The 21,924-nt window shown below is 34.3% G+C and overlaps 1 protein-coding gene across 1 annotated transcript; it reads left to right on the top strand.

Annotated features, from left to right (window-relative positions):
* Window positions 1-1,825: 1,825 nt before the first annotated feature.
* LOC129804158 (toll-like receptor Tollo) lies at window positions 1,826-12,103 on the top strand. Its single transcript, XM_055851235.1, has one exon. The coding sequence runs from the start codon at window positions 2,398-2,400 to the stop codon at window positions 6,286-6,288; it is 3,891 nt and encodes a 1,296-aa protein (XP_055707210.1). The 5' UTR covers window positions 1,826-2,397; the 3' UTR covers window positions 6,289-12,103.
* The last annotated feature ends 9,821 nt before the right edge of the window (window positions 12,104-21,924 follow it).

Below are 21,924 nucleotides of genomic sequence, written 5' to 3'. Positions count from 1 at the left end.
TTTCTAAATGAAACAGTGCATAATTCTATGGATTTAGAAGAAGTAAAAAAGAATTTTATCAGTCCAAAAACAAGAGTTTAAGTAGCACTCTTTGGAAAACGATCCAATTATCCCACCTTACTATATTCTATCTTTAATATTGCTGATTTATATTTCTTATTGATCATTTTTTATTTTCATATTTTTTTTAAATACTTTTTTGATTTTTTTCTAAATTCCTATCTGATAATTTTATGGGTATCACAAAAACAACAACAAAACTATTTTCATTTTAGCATTTTTCGAATAAGGGCACTCAATGAGTCAAGTGGTAGAGCACTCCCTCTATGATGCAAGTGTCCCGGGTTCGAATCCCCTTTGGGTCACCAGGAATTTTTCTGGCGTTAAAGGTGTTCGGATTGCATCCAATGAGCTTCACTGCATTTGATTCCACGGGCATGGGACTGACAACCTCATCTCGTACAAGAAAAAATAATAATGCATATCTAGATATCCCTTTGCGGGAAGGCCTAGTTCCTTCATGGAATGTTGTGCCAGCATTATTATTATTATTATTATTTTTCGAATAAATATTGTTTTATCTGACTATTTAAACAAAATGACTGCTAAAATTTGCTATTTTCTGAGGGATGCTAATTTCAGCTTTGTTTGTTCCCTGGGTCCCAAGGCAAAAGCAACAATCAACATTATCCAGCACCAACTTTCTTAAGAACAGGAAGCATCTACTTAGGTATTCAAATATGCTTGAATTTGAAAGGGTTTGGACAGTCCTCAACCACCAACTGGTACTACCCATCATCTTGAGAATCTGTCTGGAAGATTCCAAAGATGTGCGAGTACTTTCTTCTGGTATGTAAACAAATGGCAACAGAAGATGGTGATACCAAACAGATTCCATCATCATTGTCTTACATGAATAGTGTACTGTGCAGCAGACAAAAGAGTATGTTTTCATAGCTGCTGGATTGGTTGTTATTGATGCAGACACAGGCACTGAATAGTACCCTGTCCATCCATTCATCATATAATATGAGAAATTCTGAGGGGCATCCAATTCCACTGCAGAAAAGCCATCCCAGAGCGAATGGTATAGAATGGAAGAACGAAAGATTGAGAAGTCACAAAAGATATCCCTTACAAATTTTATTTATTGCTTTAGCACTAGAGTTGAGTTCTATAGCCCGAGAGTGCCCATGTCTTATGGGAGTCTCAAACGTCTTTCAAATGTATGTTTGAATAATGTAGCGAATTTTTTTTTTCATATTAATTCTTCTTCTTTTGCCTTTGGTCTCTGTGTTCACCTTTCTTCCATTTATACTTTGCTCTCCTTTTATGTACATCCACCCATGGCTTGGTGATCATTCTAAGGTGAGCTGAAGTGAGATGGAGCGACATCTGCAAAAGGTTCTTCCAGGTATGAAAATTATGTATATATATATATATAAGTTGGGCTATACATAAGCAGAAAACCATGCTCAACGGTATGAGTTGAAAATGTTCCATTTGTCTTTGTCACTCATAGCCACATTCTGGAGTAACTCGAACTTGTTATTTCACCTCCTTTTTTTTCTGCTCACCAAAACCATCTCTCTTGGTGTTTATTTGAGTTCCCTCTTGGTACGGAGTATGTATGAGGTTATGTTGGGATTCACCTGAGTTCCGCAAGAGTATGTGTAGGTACCTCGTCTAAACTGGCTCTCTTCACCATCATCATCATCATCGACACGATCATGAACCGGCGGCAAAGAACTCAACACATACAACACAACATACCCGATCCACGATCGAGACTCGGCCTCTCAACTTCACTATGGCCATCAGACGAAAAGCAACCGCTCAACGAGAATCATTTCAGTCCATGAGTTGTGTTCGATGAGGAAAGAAGTGCTTTGCGTGCTCCAAGAAAAAAACGCCAAGTACCGCGTTTAAATTAGATTCCTTAGTACACAAATATCCTTAAGGACTTGGAAAACCAAGTTATCCTTCATCCCCTACGTATACCGGACAAAGAACATTCGAAAGTGAAGAAAAATATCTAAAGTGTTTTGATATAAAATTTGCAAATTGGAGCACTCATTCGCGTGTGAAACATTGGATACGGTCGCGGACAGTGTAGAGTGAAGACACGAGAGAAGCAGCCTCGGTGTTTCTTCTCAAAGAAACCCCACCATTCCCATTGGATTAACACTTATCAAAATCACCAAATTGGATTACAAGAAGGTGCATTCAGTTAATAAGTGGTTTAAGGTGTCTCTCGAGTCACCATTACAGAAAAAAAGAAGATATGCTCAAGTGAATAATAAATTTATATAATATAAAAAAAAGGTTTAAGAAGAATAAAGAAGGTGAAAGAATGTCCAGTGTTGTGTTGATTAAAGTTTAAGAGACACTCTAAATATGGGATCATCACCGGCCCTTGTAACCATACTCATAGGGACGATCTTTGGTGTTCTCAGTGCCTCAATGAGCAAATCATTGCTCTATCAGGCTCCGGATGAGTGTCGTTGGGTCGGTTCGACGGACGATGATGTGACCCTTGTGTGCAAATTGAGGACCATCAATAGTGAACTCGAAAATACAAATTTCTCCGTGATACAGCCACAGAATACGGTTAGGCTGAAACTTGAGTGTAGCGATGGACTCTTCTTTCAGAGTTCCATCAATCCAGGAAGTTTTAGGGCACTAATTGAATTAAGGTCATTGTCTGTTGAATACTGCAAACTCTCCAATCTCACTGATGGATCATTCAGGGGTCTGAGTGCACTACGAAATCTAACGATCAGGACTCACAATGCTGACTGGAGTGCCATGAGTCTGGACGTTGGACGAGGAGTATTTACTGAAGAACTGGAATCCCTTGAAGGTTTAGATCTCAGTGATAACAACATGTGGACCATTCCCGATGGAATGATCTGCCCCCTGAGATCCCTACAGAGGCTCAATTTAACACGAAATAGAATTAGGGATCTTGGTCCCTTCCACCTGAGTGCCTCAATTAGCACAGTGTCTTCGAAAAAATGTGGCTCAGCACTGAAAATGCTCGATCTCTCACACAACAACATTGAAAACCTACCGGCGGCCATTTTCTCAGGTCTTGGAAGACTTTCTGAACTGAGACTTGCTGCCAATGGAATGAATTTCATTGCAGATCGAGCCCTTGAAGGACTCATATCCTTAGCAATTGTTGATCTATCCGAAAATAGATTGAATAATTTACCACCGGAACTATTTTCCGAAGCAAGAAACGTTCAAGAAATCTATCTGCAGAATAACAGTTTGAATGTTCTGGCGCCGGGGATATTCAGTGAATTGACCCAGGTGGTGGTCCTGGATCTATCACACAATGAATTGACATCTGAGTGGATCAATGGGGCTACATTCCGTGGCATGAGGCGTCTCATTGTACTGGATGTCTCCAGCAATCGCATCTCGCGACTCGAGGTGACGACATTTCGTGATCTCACCTCACTACAAATCTTGAGACTTCAAGAGAATCAGATTGAGGTGATACCCGATGGGATATTTCTGGATCTGGGAAATTTGCACACATTGGTGTTGTCCAACAATCGCCTAAGTACAGTGGATGCTACAACATTTCAGGGGCTAAACACCTTGTCACTTTTGTCACTGGACTACAATCGCATTGCACGGATTGATCGTGCAGCACTAAAGAATTGTTCTGGTACTCTCCAAGATCTCCATTTGAATGGGAATAAATTGCACAGAGTACCCGATGTTCTGTACGATGTACCTCAGTTGAAAACTCTCGATCTTGGTGAAAACCAAATTATCAACATTGATGATGCCAGTTTTAGTGGAATGGTACAAATGTTTGGACTGAGATTGACCGAAAACAGCATTGAGACCATCAAGAGGGGTACTTTTGATCGTATGGAGGCACTACAGATTCTCAATTTATCTCATAACAAAATTAAAAAGATTGACCATGAGGCCTTTAACAAAAACACCAATTTGCAAGCAATTCGATTAGATGGGAATCATTTAACAGATATCACAGGGTTATTTACTAAACTTCCCAATTTAGTATGGCTCAATATCAGTGATAATCGACTTGAGGTCTTTGACTATGCCCTAATCCCTACTGGACTTCAATGGTTAGACATTCATGCAAATAGGATCGCAGAACTCGGGAATTACTTTGAAATGGAGAACCAACTGTCACTGAGCACTTTTGATGCAAGTTCAAATCGTCTGACTGAGATTACCGGAAGTGCCATCCCCAATAGCATTGAGGTTCTCCTACTCAGTGACAATTTAATATCCAAAGTCCAATCCTATACATTCTTCAAGAAACCCAATTTAACTCGAGTTGATCTATTTGGAAATAAAATCACCACCCTGGACCCAAATGCTCTGAGAATCTCAGCTGTTCCTGATGATCGGCAGCTGCCTGAATTCTTCATTGGGGGTAACCCCTTTGAGTGTGATTGCAATCTTGACTGGCTTCAGAAGACAAATGCAGTGGACTCACGCACTCAGCCCAAACTGATGGATGTTGCAAGTATTTACTGCAAATTGCTGTACAATCGGGGTAAAATGTACATGCCCCTGGTTGAAGCTGAAGCCAGTCAGTTCCTGTGCAAGTACGAGACTCATTGCTTTGCCTTGTGTCATTGCTGTGACTTTAATGCATGTGATTGCAAAATGGAATGTCCTGACAAATGTTCATGTTTCCATGATCAGAGTTGGACGGCAAATGTGGTGGATTGCTCAAGGGCTGGGTATGTAAAGAAACTCCCAGATCTGATCCCTATGGATGCTACACAAATCCATTTGGATGGGAATGATCTGCAAGAAGTGGCTAGTCATGCATTTATCGGGAGGAAAAAATTGAGAATCCTCTTTTTGAACAGCAGTAACATTCATACCATCCACAATAGGACTTTCAATGGATTGAGAGACCTTGAAGTCCTACAACTGGATCACAATCATCTGACTGAATTGAAGGGGTACGAATTCACTGGACTACAGAACCTAAGAGAGTTATATCTTCAGCATAACTCAATTTCTTACATTGACAATGAGACCTTTACCCATCTGACAGAAATTAAGATTCTAAGGCTCGATCACAATCAACTAATGACTCTGTTCTTCTCAAATCTCCCGCCATCTCTCAGTGAAGTGTTCTTGGCCGGGAATCTGTGGAGTTGTGAGTGTGAATTTGTGGAAAAGATCAAAGACTTTATGCTAAAGAATGAACTTGTCAAGGACAAACTAAGGGTCAAGTGTTCTCAGCAATCGGCAGTGAGTGAAAATGACGTGACCTACCCCACTTCGGTGTCCTCAGCCAAATTCAGGACACGAAGGGGAACAGTGATAGACAGAGTGATAGATAGTGAGGATCCAGTGGGATTCTTTGTGCTTGCCGAAAACAGTTCAAAAATTTGTACCGGGGTCTATGACACGGGAAACCACAGCAATTTGACCTCAACTAAAACCATCTTGTCTCAACCACCCTTAAATGACTACATTCCACTCTTAGTGGCTACTCTGTGCGGATTTGTGGTGGTAATTGTGGCAATTCTTGTGATTTTTGTGTTTCGGCAAGAGATGCGAGTGTGGTTTCACTCACGCTTTGGCGTGAGACTATTCTACCGAGCTAGTGACACGGATAAGAACGAAAGGGACAAACTGTATGATGCCTTTGTATCCTACAGCTCCAAAGATGAAGCTTTCGTCGCTGAGGATCTTGCACCAGTTCTTGAAAATGGTGATCCTCAGTATAAGCTCTGTTTACACTATCGGGATTTTCCAGTAGGACCCTACAGTCCGGATACAATTGTGCAGGCTGTAGAGTCTTCTCGGCGAACTATCATGGTGCTGTCTGAGAATTTTATCAAGTCAGAATGGTGTAGATTTGAATTTAAGAGTGCACACCATCAAGTTCTCAGAGATCGCCGAAGGAGATTGATTGTGATCTTATTGGGTGAAGTTCCCCAGAAAGATCTCGATCCTGACATCAGGCTCTACCTGAAAACCAACACATATCTCCAATGGGGAGATAAATTATTTTGGGAAAAACTGCGATTTGCCCTGCCAGATGTCCCAAACAACCAGAGACGTCAAAATTCCCAGAATCGACACCAAAATACCCCAATAGCCATCCAGACACCAGTCACGCATTTCCGCAATCACAACGTCAATCGACACAACAACAGAAATACCAATCAACAAATAATGATGTCCCAACCCCTGCAACCCATGCTGACACCCTCAGCACCCATGGAGCAGTCCAACGGACCCCGAACAGTTGCTATCCACATTTGACGGTGATGGCAAGTGCCCCGAGACTGTGATCACGAGGGAGACATCCTTCTGGAATATGACACTGATCGTGAACCCCTTCAAGTTACATCCCTGTGAAAATCGCAACTTTCTGCGATCAAGTGACCAAAAGTGAGTGAAAATTTACTGAAGATCAGTGCATAAGTGCCCCTAAATTAATCAGTGAGATAACGATAGAGAGAGAGAGAGAGACCCGACTTACTTAATTGCAATTTGTGATATTCGCATGTAAGGTAGAACGAAGAAAAAGCAAAAGTAAAAAAAAACAGATAAAATATGAAAATAGCTCTGAAGATTATTAAGTAGTTAATTAATATAATAAAAATGATATTTGAATTGGACATAAAGAGTATGCAAAAGGAATTGGAAACCATTGAGTTTTGACAAGATTATTAGCATATCTCCCCAGTATCCAATGGGTGCATCCCATTCACAACAACACTTTATGTAAATAGTGTGCCAAAAATTGCCACAAATGCCGTATGTAAATAAAATGTGTTGTCATCTGGTCGATATCACGACGACGAAGAAAAAAATATATAATAATAAACCTGGTCAACAAAAGACTTCAAGAGATAATTAAATGAGAGGCACTTTGTTCAATAAATAAATATTAAAGAAAAAAAAGATAAGTTTTTAAAGAGATTACTCGTCTTTTCACTGTGGCGATACTTTCAATACTCAATCGACACTCCACAAGAACTTGAAGTTGGAAAAAAAAAGAAAGGTTCAACTTTAAAATCTCTCTACGCTATGGTTAGTTCTTTGCTGTCGTGGAATGCCTTACGGACCATAGAGGTGAAGAATTGATCTGAATAGTGAGTTTTTTGCTGCGCTCCACGTGTCAATCTATTGGCTTATCTTCATTACTGATTCAATTTCTTATGTTGCAATAAAATAACGCTGACAGAGACATTCTTGGAACACTTATGAGGAGGTTTGGTATTAGTACTAAGAGGGGCATTCAACTTTAGATAATGTTTTCATCTCTTTTTTTTTCTCAAGTTAGCTTCAGTATTTTCTTATACAAAATTTTCCAACTGATTTTATTTCCTATATTTTAGATTTCTAGGATTTTTGGAAATTTCGCACTATATTATATTATTAAAAACATTTTTTTTCTTTAATTTTCAAGTTTTTAAAATATATATACAAGTTTTAATACGTAAAATAGTTCGAAAAATTGTATTTCAAACGTTTATTTTTGAAGATTTTTGATAGGAGCCTTGTAACTGAACTAGAACATTTGATCTTTGTTAGATCTCCTTAAAATTTGAAAAGTTATTGCATTTTTAAAGGTAAAATCCGCAATTAAAAGTCATAGATGTAAAATTCATGAAAGGAGTCATAGAATTAGCCCTTTTGCTAAACTTTACTCAAATAGCAAATGCTTCTAACAAACTAAACTCTTAAAAATTCAAATACTATCCAAGAAATATTACATTTTTAATCAGACATTAAAATTTCAAATATTGTTTTTAATTGGGAACGTGTAATAATTTTGAATAATTAAATAAAAAAAAAGTATACACTTAGAAAATTGTGGCAACAAGATCATTACTCGTATCTGTATTGCTACAAAACCATGACTAATATCAAAACTTTTAAAGAAAATTCAACTTTGACCAAATTATTGACAAATAGATACTCCAGGGATAGCTTAACTTTGATCTAAAAAAAAATCAGTATAAGAAATGCTTTCGGTAATGGTCATATATGAACGAAATATTTTCTTAAGTCACTTCCAGAATAGGAAACACATTTGATAAACAAATCCGATGACTCATTTTGTAAAATAAACATAAAAATGTCAAAAAAACGATTTGAAGTTCATTTAATTCATATTGACATAAGGAAATTTTTATCTGTTTTAAGTACTCTAATATTATAAGATATGATTTAAATTTCCGAATAAATTCTGAATATTTTATTATTTTAATATTTTTTTTAACTGTTTAAATGCATGAAACATGTAAAAATTAGTCAAGAGCCTATACGAAGAATCTATCGAGAACCCGATAGAAGACTTGTCTTATTTAGAAACGTATAAATAAAAAATGTAATATTATTGAGATAAAATAATTTAGAAACTGTGAGAAGAACTGACTTAACGACAGTTTTTATAATATTGATTTTCAAATTCAAATTAAGATAATAAAACTTAACAGTTTTTCATTGATGAACTTGAATATGTGTTTTCATTGCTTAGTACCGAATTTTTCGAATAAAACATTATACATTTTTAAAATCTAATTATTTTTCAATGAATTATAAAATCGTGAAATTCAGACTTTGACATTTTCATCTTTGAACATCGGAAAAACTCAGTAATTGGATTGAGATCTAAAGTTTTTTCTCCATAATAAGTAGTTTATGATGTGTAATAATAAATTCAGGGTGTTAGACCCTTATATTGCATTCAGCCAAGTGGTATAGCCCATTTCTTAAAGGTCTTTTGATTTAAAAAAAACATTTATATTTTTTTGAAAAAAAAACTGATCAATAAATTTTTCTTATTAAAAATTAAAGAACTTACAGTCATATAGATCAAGCTTTCAGAAAGAAAAGAAACCGATTTTATGGTTAAATTGAAATTCAAAAGATTGTTGACGATGGTCTCAATTTTAAAATAAAGATCCAAATCAAGAAAATTTCAAGATTTTAGTTATTCTGAATTCCAATAAATTGCAAAAATTTGACAGCTAGAAATTTTGATCTTGATCTTGGTCTCAGAATTGAGGCCAATATTTATCAATTTTTAAAAACATTGCGTTTTATATTTTAAAACGTTTTCTATATTATTTTTAAAAATTTATTAAAATAAAACGAAGAAAATATGTATACGAATAATAGATAATCGATTTGATTTTCAACTCAAAGCTCAGGAGCGAGGTGCATAACGTCTTTGTCCGAATTTTAACTCTTTAAGGACGAATGGAACACCGGTGTCCCAAAAACAAAAAAAACAATATTGTTTGACTATAAAAAGTTATTCTGTCCTCTAAATAGTCTGAAAAATCAGTTTTTAGCTTTGAGACACCGGTGACTCATTCGTCCTTAAAGTGTTAAATGTAAGGGAGAAGAAATTATTCAAAATGTTAATGCGTAAACGAAGTTTCCAAAAACAAAAATAGCAAAGATAAAATTTCAAAGTTAATCCATCATTCGACAACAATTTGACGTATATTAGACATAATTCTGAAATTGAATAGCCCCTTTCTTTCATAGCTCAAAGAATTCTCTCAAAGAATTTGAAATATCAGTTATTTCTCTGGAATAAAATATTTAATGTAAATTTAAATTGCAATATTTCAATTTTTAATTGCTCACAGACTACTAACTAATCCACTTAATGTTTCTCATCGCATCATAAATCTAGAGTAAAGTTGTTTGTGAAAAGCATATAAACGCATAAGATGAGAAAAAAAGAAGTTGTCTGTACGGTATAATTACGCAAAAATTGTCTAAGAGATGGAGCATAAAAAATCACATCAAATGCAAGAAGTGCAAGAAACGTGCGTTAATCAAAAACACGATTGTGAACTACCTAGAGTTTCTCAATAAACTTCCACTCTTTCCTCCACCCCCCCCCCCTCAACAAAAATTGAAGAAGGAATAAAAAGAGTTCCAAGAATCTCAAAGTTAAAACATTAAGTACACAATTGCATGTTCGCATAAGACTTTTGATGATCAGACCATCAATGGTGAGTGCGAGCAAATAAAAAAAAGAAGAAGGGCAGTTTGAGTGAAAATACGCGGGAAAACCCACAGAAAACTTCCACAGAAGCACATGGAGAGACACTGAAGAGGTATTTCTTCTCATCATGGCAATTAATGCAGAAGTACCCAAGATAAGAAAATTACGCTTCAACACAAGGCAAAAATTTTCACAATTAAGAATTAGCCTCGTAATTTTAATGAGGTATCATGTGGAAAGAAGAGATTTCTTTTTATGACACATCACCCATCAAGACACGTTGGGTATTATGAGGTGAAATCGTAAAAAAAAGTGACATAAAGCTCATTTTTGAAGACCAAAAGAATATATATCTCTGTGAGAACCAGAGGAAAACAAAAAATTTGTTATAAATGTAATTTTACATCCATGTTACTGCCCAAATTACACATATCTTCGCAATATTTTCATATTTTCACATATTTCTCGGTAAATAGAAATGTTTTAAAGTGAAATAACTGCAATAAAAGGTTCCAATTCCTTTTCATACGAAAAAAAAAACAAGAACAGAATGAAAGTCAAGAAATTAGAATCATTGAAGGAGTAGGACTTAGGATGAGATTTGAAAAGAAAAGAAATAAAATGGGTGTTCAATGTGACTTTGTGTAAAAGAATAATTTGAACAATTTTGTAAATATTTCAATTGTAAAATCCTAATAAATGCTTTTCAATTATAAAGATTTTGATGCACAAATAATTTTGTTTAGTAAATGTTTCATTTTTTCAATCACCAAGAATTTTTGAAATTTAATTCTAAGATGTCTCACTAATTCAAATAAAAATTTTCAAAATTATATTAGAAAAGCAAGCATTATTGTAAAATGTTTATAATGGCCCACGCACAATTATTTTTTGTTTTGTAAACGTTTCGAATTATTTTGAGGCAAATTTTTAAGCTTTAAGTTCTTCAATCGACCTACAAAAGCTAATTCGTATTTCATCTTCTAGTTTTTTTTTAATTTAAAAGTTGACCGATATAATAAATTTACACAAACTGAATAGGATAAGATGGGGTACTTTGAAATCATGTGTAATTCGGAACTTTAAGATTTCGCAATAGTTTTTGATGGCAAAACGAAAAAACAGCGAAGAAGTATTCTCGAACTTAAATATAAAGTCTTGTACTTCTTCGTAGTTTTCCATTTCTCTTTAACTATCTGAAACAGTGAGAAATCTTAAAATTCCAATATACACATGCTCCAGAATTACCCTATCTTACCCTAGTATTATCCTGCAACACTGAAATATAACATTCACAATATCAACCACATCAAATACTCTCTGGTTACACTTTGGAATTTAGTCTCAGAATTAAGCACAAATCTGGAACATAACATTCAGAGTTAATAAAGTTAAATCTAAGAACTGATTATAAATCATTCACTTGTCTAATTATTTTATAATTTTAATAATTTGAAATCTAAAATTAATAAGAGCAATTTTGAAAATAACTGTCATATATTGGAGCATCAAACGTCACAGTGAGCACCCATATAAATAAAACTCCATCCTTCTGTACAAAAAATTATTTATGAAATACTCTGATGAGCAATTAATTTATGCATAATGATAGAATTAAATTAAAAATTCAAATGAAGTCAGTATCTATAGCGGATAGTGATGTAATGTATAGAAAAGAAGTGTCTGATTAAAATACTCCAAGATGAAAATTTCTGATATAAAAATTCATAATATCATATTAACAATCACATTAAGTCAATTCAAATGAAGCCCCTGTCTTTCAATTACTGTAATTATTTTCTTTCTGTAAATATACACCATTTACTGCAACACCTGTAAAGTTATACGACTCAGATTTTCCCCTCCAAAAAAAAAATTAGAAGAATAAATAAATAAAACAACCAAGTGTAAATAAATTAATGATTGTATGTAATTTAAGATGGAAGAAGAATTAGATGAAGAAAAAAATATCAATGAATTTAGAAAGAAATGTTCCATAAAATTTAATGTCCATGCGATTGTTAAATTTCAATGTGTGAGTCAATGATTTAGGATGAAGAGCAAAAGAGAGAATAAATTTGTAAATTAATGAAAAAAAAATTTGACGAAACAGCATTTTAATTTGCAACTTCCCAAGAATGTGTCTGCTAACAGAATTTTCGTTTTGGCCAGTGTGCGTAGGTGTGAAAACCCGATTTTTGCTTTCTATTTTGGACAACGAGGAGATTCATCTCCCAGAGTCAGGTAAATACATCCCGATACTTCAAGAAGATCCCCTTCTTCCCATTAAAATTAATTAAAAGATGGGATATCTGGCGAGGTTGTCACATACGACAGACATGAATTCCACTCACATGTCCAAGAAACAAAACAGAGTCATTTTCGGCACGAAAAAAGGCAGCCAGACACTGATAAGGCGCCTTTCATGGTCGGCTTGGATGAGCTGCTCAGGTGAGAACGTTGGGCATTTTGAGATAACACCATTGGCCCCTCATGCGCAATGATCGTAAATCACATTGGGAAGAGATCAGCGGGAAATATTCCAATAAATTTTGTTGATGATTTTAATTCTTAAATTAGTCTGTTGGAACTGCCTTTTTAAAATTATTTTGGGAACACAAACATAAAGTGAAGGTACACTCAGAGGTGCACTTAAATTTGCGTTACACCTTGATAAAGAAGTAAAAATTAAAAAAAAATAAACAGTGTGTAACAATGGACACACTGAATATCTCAATATACACTGGCAAAGGATATTTTGAATAGATACAATAGATAAGTAAATAAAAGATTTGGGCTTTTGGGATTGTGAAGTACTTTAAAATGAAAAAAAAAACTGCTTGGTCAGAAGATTACGCAAAATAATCCAAAATCACTATTAACTACACAGAATAAAAATATTGACTCTTTTACCCGGAGGCAGCCAAAATCCCAAAGGCCAAAATACCGAAAGCCAAGATCCCGAACGCCAAAATCCCGAAGCGGCCAAAATCCCGAAACGGCCAAAATCCCGAAAGCCAAAATCCTGAAAACCAGAATCCCGAATGTTAAAAATCCTGAAAGGGATAAAATTATATGGAGGGTAATGTGTAGAATAATTTCTCAAGACATAGAAAATTTCCCTTTGCCGCTAGGAAGCGCGAGTGCAATCGTGGCATGACACTTTTCAGAATTCGGAATTTTGGTTTTCAGGATTTTGCCCCGTTCAGGATTTTGGCTTCCAGGATTTTGGCGTTTGAGATTTTGGCTTTCGGGATTTTTGCTTTCGAGATTTTGACCAGGATCCCTTTTACCATGATTCTTGTTGTAAATCTACACAAATATGTAATTCTTGTGTACTGGTAAGGGAGTAAGTAAATCCGAAAATTTTCGTTGACATTCAGTTCTGCCATGAGGTTCCAATCTATTTTAGATGTGTGATTCTTTTAATTATTAAACGTGCTGGTATTTCGTAAACCCAATTATTTCAATTTTGTTTATTCTCGTGAACAAATTTCACGGATTTGAAGCTTTGACGTTATACTTCAAATGGGAAAACTCAACCGTAAATTATTGATCGTTCGTAGGCGTCGTAGATGACTCTAGTGCTATCTATAGATCCGAGATAGAAATCACATTCTATGATTCCATTTAATTTTAGGGAGTCAAATAGACTCAGGCTGATCCTCGGAAACAGCTAGCTTCTATAATTTGGTTATAGAGTAATTTAGGATCATTAACTAGAGGTTATTTGTCCTTTGTATAAATTTCCATTACCTTCTCCTTTAGTGCCAAATTTTATAAAATATTTTCGAAAATTAGTCTGAGACTATTCGGGCCGGATTTTGATTGAATATATGTCGGATTACAAAAGAATCTTTAAGTAATTTTAATACTATGGATATCAGCAGAAAAATTTGTCGGTATTCCATACTTGGAAAAGTCTTTTGGATAGGTTTTAAACTTCCTAACGTTTCACTGTTCTTGCGCTGAGAAAAAAAGAGGGTGCGATTAACATTTTTTCCTCATAACATTAACACTTTTTAGGTGTAAAAATATATCAACATTTTTTAATGTTAATTTTACACCTTTTTAAGGGTAAAATGGGTAAAATTAACATGAAAAAAGGATAACTATAACCCCTAATACACCTAAAAAGAGTATTATTTACACCGATTTCGGATCAATACTGCAGGGTAAAATTAACATTTCCGGAATGTTATTTTAACTTTTTCGGATTTCTCTCAGTGTGGGGTCTCGTATGTAATTGGTAAGAACAATCGGTTTTTAGGCAATGAGCTATTTGGTTCAACTGTCACTACGTTATGAGTGATCAAGTCCCGTCTAATGCAAAAGATTGAAGCGTTTGGAAGAATAATATTATAAATTGAATTTAAATACAAAATTTACAAAATATTCCCGTACATCAAATAAATTATAATAATAATTTCACAATTTTTGAGCACTAAAATTCTATGATTCCCAATTTAATAGCACTGTACAAATGAGCAGTAAAAAATTAAATTTAGTCAACTTAAGACACGAAATATCAAATCTGAGAAACAACCGAAGAAGTGAAATTGTTATGCAAATTTTGGCAATAGAAAAGCAAAGAGATTTTCATTTTACTTGCAACCATCATTGCTGCTAGATCCATTTTTGTAATGATTAAGTTCTTTACTGATCAAAACTTATAGCGCTGCGCTGGCACATCTTTTCAATTGAGTGAAATTCAATCGATTGAAATTTTACCTCTTACTTCTTCAAACTGAAACAAAGATATGTTTGCCTCTTTCTATCATATGAAAATTGAAATTTCAATTTCAATTTCAAAATTTCATTTTACAGAAAGAGATAGCTATATCGGATTTCAATTTGAAAGAGTAAAAGGTAAAATTTCAATCGATTGAAATTCATTCAATTGAAAAGGTGTGCTAGCGCCATTAATAATCATCTAACTATATTTAATTTTTAATAGCTTTTTAGGCACATCTTTTTGATCACCAAAATTGTGTAATATGCAAACCTGAAGTAGAGGGTTAATATTATATTTGCTTATTGTTGTATTATTGTAACGCTCTAGATTTAGGCCGGACAATGTCCAAAGCCCGAGCGTCAACCTTAAGCACAGAATACACTTTTTAATGACTGTTCAATAATTGTAAAGAGGCAGTATTGTATCAGAAGTGAAGGTGTAAAGAATAAACGCCCTTAAGGAAAAGTCGAAGTGTTTTCACTGGCGCGTAGCAGGACATCTCATGGCGATCCTATGCCAGTCCTGAAGTGAAAAATAAAAGTAAAGTGAAAGTTAAAAGTTAAGTGAAAAAAAAAGTGAGCTGAAGAAACCCAAAATGGGCTGTAAATGTAGCTGTCCCATCGAAGAAGGAAAATCCACTATCCTGCAAAGTGGATCAGGAAGTTCTGCAGCAGCAAGCGAGACAACTCAACAGAATCATCTCGAATCTTTCTCCTTGAAAGATGTTGTATTAATCACCACCGTGGCAGTGGCTGCAACTTTATTAATGCAAGTTGCATGGAACAAATATTCGAAGAGACAAGCAGCTAAGCGTCAGCAACAGCCAAGCGTAACTCTATAAAGATTCATCTCGTCGCATCGAAAGCAGTACAGCAACAACTAATACTACAGAATGTCTTCATCTTCCCGTCGAGCTTCAAGAAAACTAACCCAGATCATCGACTTATACAACAATTGCAGACTTCTAGTGCATCGAACTTCACATCGAGATTAGAACTTCAATCCGGCTTCATGACATCTCCAGTGCACGAGATCACACACCGACACCTGACCAGCAGTGGAAAAATCAGCTAAGTCTAGTTTAAGTAACCGAATGGAACGTTTAACTCAAATTTCGGCTGAAATTGAAAGAATTCTTAAAAATTTGAAAAAAGATGGCCCAAATCGGGTCCAATCAAGAAAATCTTTAGACGAAAAAATAGAAAGTAGTAAAAAAATTATACAGTGAATGTCAAGAAATTTTAAACTCATTAAAAGGAACTAAAGTGTCTGAAAGCGTAGGCCGAACAATTAAAGAATTATTGAGTAAAATACAATCAGATTTTGAACAAACTAAAAAATTATTAGAAGCCAAAGTAGCTCTTTTAGAAAATCAACCAAAGGAGTTAGTAGAAAAAATTGAATCAGAATCTGAAGAAGAAGATAATGTACAATTTTTAGACACAAGTCAAGGAAATACAAAAATGTCAGAATTTAATTTGAGTACCGCAATTAAAATCATTCCTGAATTCACAGGAAATACAGAGAATTTATTGAATTTTATTGAATTGGTCAAGTTGGTTGGCGAAGGACTATCAGCTGCTGAACAGATAAAATTGACGAAATTCGTGTATTGTACAAGACTCACACAGGCAGTTAGAAACAAGCTATCATCGTTTGAGGAACCAAAAACCCTAAGTACTCTAATAAAGCTTCTAACAGATAATTTTAAAGTCACAAAGACCGCTCTTCAAATTCAATCGGAACTTAGTAGAGCGAAGCAATCGGGAAATATTGAAAATTTCGCGACTCACATAGAAAAACTCGTTGCAGAGCTTAACACAATTCAAATTTCTTCGCAAGGATCTGAGAATGCGGCGACAATTAGAGCTCTTAATGATCAAATAGGACTCATTGCGTTTCAAAAAGGTCTAAATTCCAATCTCAAAACTACAGTTCAAGCTTCCAGACCAAAAACTTTAGCTGAAGCAACAACCTTAGCTCTTGAAATCGAAGATCCAAATCCAAAAGAGAGAATTTTCTACTCGAACAATAGAGGAAAAAATAATCGAAGAGGAAAATACAATTCTTTTAGAGGTAGACAAAACAATAATCGAGGCAATGCAAACGGTCAAAATTCAAATTCGAATTCTCACGGGAATTCACATGGAAATCATCGCGGGAATTCCAGGTGGAATTCAAGAGGACACTCCAGAGGTTCTCAAAATAACCGAAGATTTTCTCGCGGAAATAATAATTCACAAAGAGGTAATTCAAACCAAAGGTCAATTCAATTTGATGAGAACAGTGAACAAAATACTGACCAGGCTCAAGCTACAGTTCAATATTTAAATCCAATTGCTGATTCAGATCAAGAATACTTTGAAACATTTCGCTACTAAGAGTAACATTTACAACATGAATGGCATGAATTTCGTACAAATAATTGCATATGGGAAAACGTTTTATTTTTTAATTGACACTGGAGCAAGTGTGAGTGCGATCAAGAAAAGTAGTATTCAGAATGGAATGAAAGTATCCAAAAATGAGAAAATTAAAATAAATGGAATAGGTGGATCTGTTTTTTCGTGTGGATCAGTAGATATGAAATTTAGACTGAATGATGTATGGTTAGAACAAACGTTTGTTGTTATTGAAAATTTCATAAATGAAGCAGATGGAATTATCGGTACAGATTTTCTTGCAAGATATTCGGCTATAATTGATTTCGAAAAGTTAACATTATCAATTTGGCATAAAGAATCAAAAACAGTGGTACCACTGAATTCTAATAAATCAATTAATGTCTTAATTCCATCAAGATGTGAAATAATTAAGTACTTTAGAACGAATGCAAAGAGTGATTGTGTTGTCCTAGCAAATGAATTAAGTAACGGTGTATTTGTGGCTGGAGCAATAGTTCGACCAGAAAATGGAATGATTCCAGTGAAATTGCTGAATGTGAGGGATGAAAGTGTATGTTTACGAAATTATACGCCCGAAATACATGCCATCGAAAAATATGCAATTTGTGATTTTGGAAAGAAATACAACTCTGCAGAAAGAGTTTCGAAATTGAACGAATTACTTGACCTGAATTATTTGAATGAAGAAGAGCATACCTCAATTAAAAACATTTGCAAAAAATATGCTGACATATTTTTTATTGAAGGTGATAAACTCACAGTGACCGATATTTACAAACAAAATATTGCTCTAAAACCTGATGCTCAACCAATATATGTCAAGCCATATCGATTGCCTCATGCTCAGAAAAGCGAAATCCATACGCAGGTTAAAAAGTTACTTGAGGATGGAATTGTTGAGGAAGCCAGATCAGCATGGTCCTCACCATTGTTGCTGGTTCCCAAAAAACCAGATAAAACCGGGAAAAAGCAATGGAGAGTCGTAATAGATTATCGACTTCTCAACAAAAGAATCGAAGATGACAAATTTCCCCTCCCCAACATTTCTGAAATTTTAGATTCATTGTCGGGATCCATTTATTTTACCCATTTAGACTTATCACAGGGCTACTATCAGTTAGAATTGACCCCCGAAAGTAGACCCTGCACAGCATTTACAACGGATCAAGGCCAGTTCCAATTAACGAGACTTCCCATGGGTCTTAAAATAAGTCCCAGTGCATTTTCGCGGTTAATGACAATATCTATGGCAGGACTAAATTACGATTCTTGTCTAGTATATTTAGACGATTTAATAATTTTCGGAAGAAACTTAGAAACCCATTATCGAAATTTAATCAAAGTATTTCAACGTCTACGCGAAGTAAATTTAAAATTAAATCCCAAAAAATGCGAATTTTTGAAAAAACAAATTTTATACTTAGGCCATATAATTTCGGCAGAAGGGATTATGCCTGATCCGGCAAAAATTGATGCTATCAAAAAATACCCCGTTCCAAAAGACTCAAATGAAGTTAAGAGATTTACGGCTTTCGCAAATTATTATCGAAAGTATATTAAAGATTTTGCGAAAATAGCAGCTCCCTTAAATAACTTGACTAGGAAATTTGTTCAATTTGAGTGGACTCCCGAATGCCAATCAGCTTTCGAAAATCTTAAAAAACAATTAATAAGTCCCCCCATCCTTCAGTATCCAAATTTTTCAGAAAACAATCATTTCACTTTGCGTACAGATGCTTCCGGAATAGCTATAGGAGCAGTGCTTTCAAATGCTGATGATCGCCCATAGCTTATTCCAGTAGATGCTTAAACAAAGCAGAACGGAATTATGAAACAATAGAAAAAGAGCTTTTGGCAATCGTATGGGCTGTAAAATATTTCAGACCGTATCTTTTCGGAAGGAAATTTACTATTTATACAGATCACCGTCCTCTGGTATATTTGTTTAGTCTCACAAATCCGTCAAGCAGATTAACTAAATTCCGTCTTTCTCTCGAAGAGTATGATTTCAATGTAATTTATGTAAAAGGCAAAGACAATGTGACTGCAGACGCGTTGTCGAGGATAGAATTGAAATCAGATGATTTAAAGAAGTTAAGAGAGAATATGAAAACTTCAAACATTTTAGTTACAACAAGAGCTCAGAAATTAAAACAACAAGAAAAAATAAATATAAATAATGAAACAGAGCAAAATACCGTGTTACATCCACCCATCGCTGAAATTTTAAAGAAACCGAAAGGAGCAGTAGAAATTCAGATAGTAAAGGCTATTAATTTTGACAAATTCAAAGGGAAAGAAGTTATAGAAAATACCTCCAAAACAGTTGTTTTTGATCCTTCTAAAAGTATAATATACTTTATATTCAATACTCAATCACTGTTCGCACGAGATGCAACATTGAGAGCATTGATAAAATTATGCGAGAAACAAAAAATAAAAGAAGTAGTACTACTAAAAGAACAAGGAAATGAAATAATTTCTCAGTTTATTGAATATATAAGACGTCAAAGCTCGCAAAATCTTCTGAAAGTGGGTCCACGTTTAATGATTATAAAAGGAGTACAGAAGATCGAAAAGGATGAAACAAAACAACTTATTTTAAATGATTTTCATATATTACCGAGCAGTGGCCATGCCGGAATAAATAGGATGTATAACAATATAAGAAAATATTACTTCTGGCCCAAATTAAAAACAGATATTCAAAATTTTGTCAAAAAATGTCCCAAATGTCAGGTTAATAAGCATTCTATACCGGTTAAAGAAAAACTTCAAATAACAACCACAGCGGATTCTGCCTTCCAAAAAATTTTTCTTGATTTGGTAGGTCCCTTAGAAAAAGATATCCATAATAATGTTTATATTCTCACAATACAATGCGAATTAACAAAGTTCGTAGAAGCATATGCTCTGAAAAATAAAGAAGCAAACTCTGTAGCTCAATCGTTCGTTGAAAATTTTGTCCTTAGATATGGGATACCTAATGATATTGCTACAGATCGCGGAACAGAGTTCACAGCAAGCATTATGCAAGAAGCTTGTAAAGTCTTGAATATAAATCAAATGTTCTCCACAGCGTATCACCATCAGTCTATAGGTGCGCTAGAAAATTCACACAAAGTTTTAGGAGCTTATTTGAGATCTCAATCAATTGATCATCCTAACTCATGGAGTACATGGTTACCATTTTGGTGTTTTTCTTTTAACACTACAGTTCATACTGAAACAGGCTATTCACCGTTCGAATTGGTGTTTGGTAAGAAGTGTAGTTTACCATCCAATCTACAGAACAAAGTAGACCCCTTGTATAATTTTGATAATTATGCAACTGAATTACGGTATAGGTTGCAACGAGCTCAAAAAGAAGCAAAAGACAGTTTGATTTTGTCAAAGCTAAGAAGAAAAGAACAGTATGATAAACATGCTAGACCAATTACTTATAAAGAAAATGACTTAGTACTTATTAAGAATGTAACTGACAATAAACTAGACCCCTTATTCAAAGGTCCGTATAAGGTAGTAAGAGAAAATTCATCTAATGTAATAATAGAGTTAAATGGTAAGGACTATGAATTACATAAGGATAGGACAAAACCTTACCACATTTAAAAGTAAATAAATAAATAAATAAATAAATAAATGGGTGATTCAAAAATAATAATAATAATAAATTTTAATTCAAATATTAAAGTTATGGTTAAATAAGTAAATAAATAATACAATAACACTTGATTGAATAAATTGATGATGACTTTGGCTATGTGAAGGATAATTCTTTAAAACTATTGCAACATGTTGTATGTAAATATATTAGATAATAGAAATAATATGGGAAAAATTAACAACAGAAGATTATACATAAACAAAAGGAAAAAAAAAATTATTTCATTGTAAATTCAAAATTTTTTTTCTCTAAGGGGAAGGTGTAATATGCAAACCTGAAGTAGAGGGTTAATATTATATTTGCTTATTGTTGTATTATTGTAACGCTCTAGATTTAGGCCGGACAATGTCCAAAGCCCGAGCGTCAACCTTAAGCACAGAATACACTTTTTAATGACTGTTCAATAATTGTAAAGAGGCAGTATTGTATCAGAAGTGAAGGTGTAAAGAATAAACGCCCTTAAGGAAAAGTCGAAGTGTTTTCACTGGCGCGTAGCAGGACATCTCAATTGTATGAAACCTAAATTTACGTCTCATTTTTCCTTATACGTTTATCATATTTCTATCTCACTCTTTTGTAACCTTCTCCTTTCGAACTTCACAATAAATTCAATTCAGTTTAATTTTATTTTATTTTAAAAGCCAAAGATTGGAATATTTACGAAACGACTGAGAAAGAAATGAATGAGAATTTTGATTTTAGAAACTATTCTAAAAGCCGTGGAGGATTCATAAAGATTTAAGTTTTTTAGCTGACGAAGACTTTAAAATCTAATAATAATATCAATTTTTTACCGATAAGTTTTAATTTTTCGTCAATAAAATTTAATTTTTATTCATTTGTAATGGTTCTACGTATCTTTTAGATTAGGATAATATGATGAAATCCAAATTCGCGTATCTTTCTTGCATAAACGTTTTGTATATTTTTTTCCCAGTCAGTCTCACTCTTCTTCTTCTTTTGAACATCACAACAAATTCAATTTAATTCAATCCAGATTGAGTGTCAAAGAATGGTATATACGGGATAGACATATGAAAAACGTCTGAGAAGAGTCATGTAAATTTTGATTTCAAGATTTTTTTTTCTTTTCCCACCAATACTCTCATATGTA

The sequence above is a fragment of the Phlebotomus papatasi genome, chromosome 2 (assembly GCF_024763615.1).
Source record: "Phlebotomus papatasi isolate M1 chromosome 2, Ppap_2.1, whole genome shotgun sequence".
Classification (NCBI taxonomy): domain Eukaryota; kingdom Metazoa; phylum Arthropoda; class Insecta; order Diptera; family Psychodidae; genus Phlebotomus; species Phlebotomus papatasi.
This window is presented reverse-complemented; position numbering and strand designations above follow the sequence as displayed.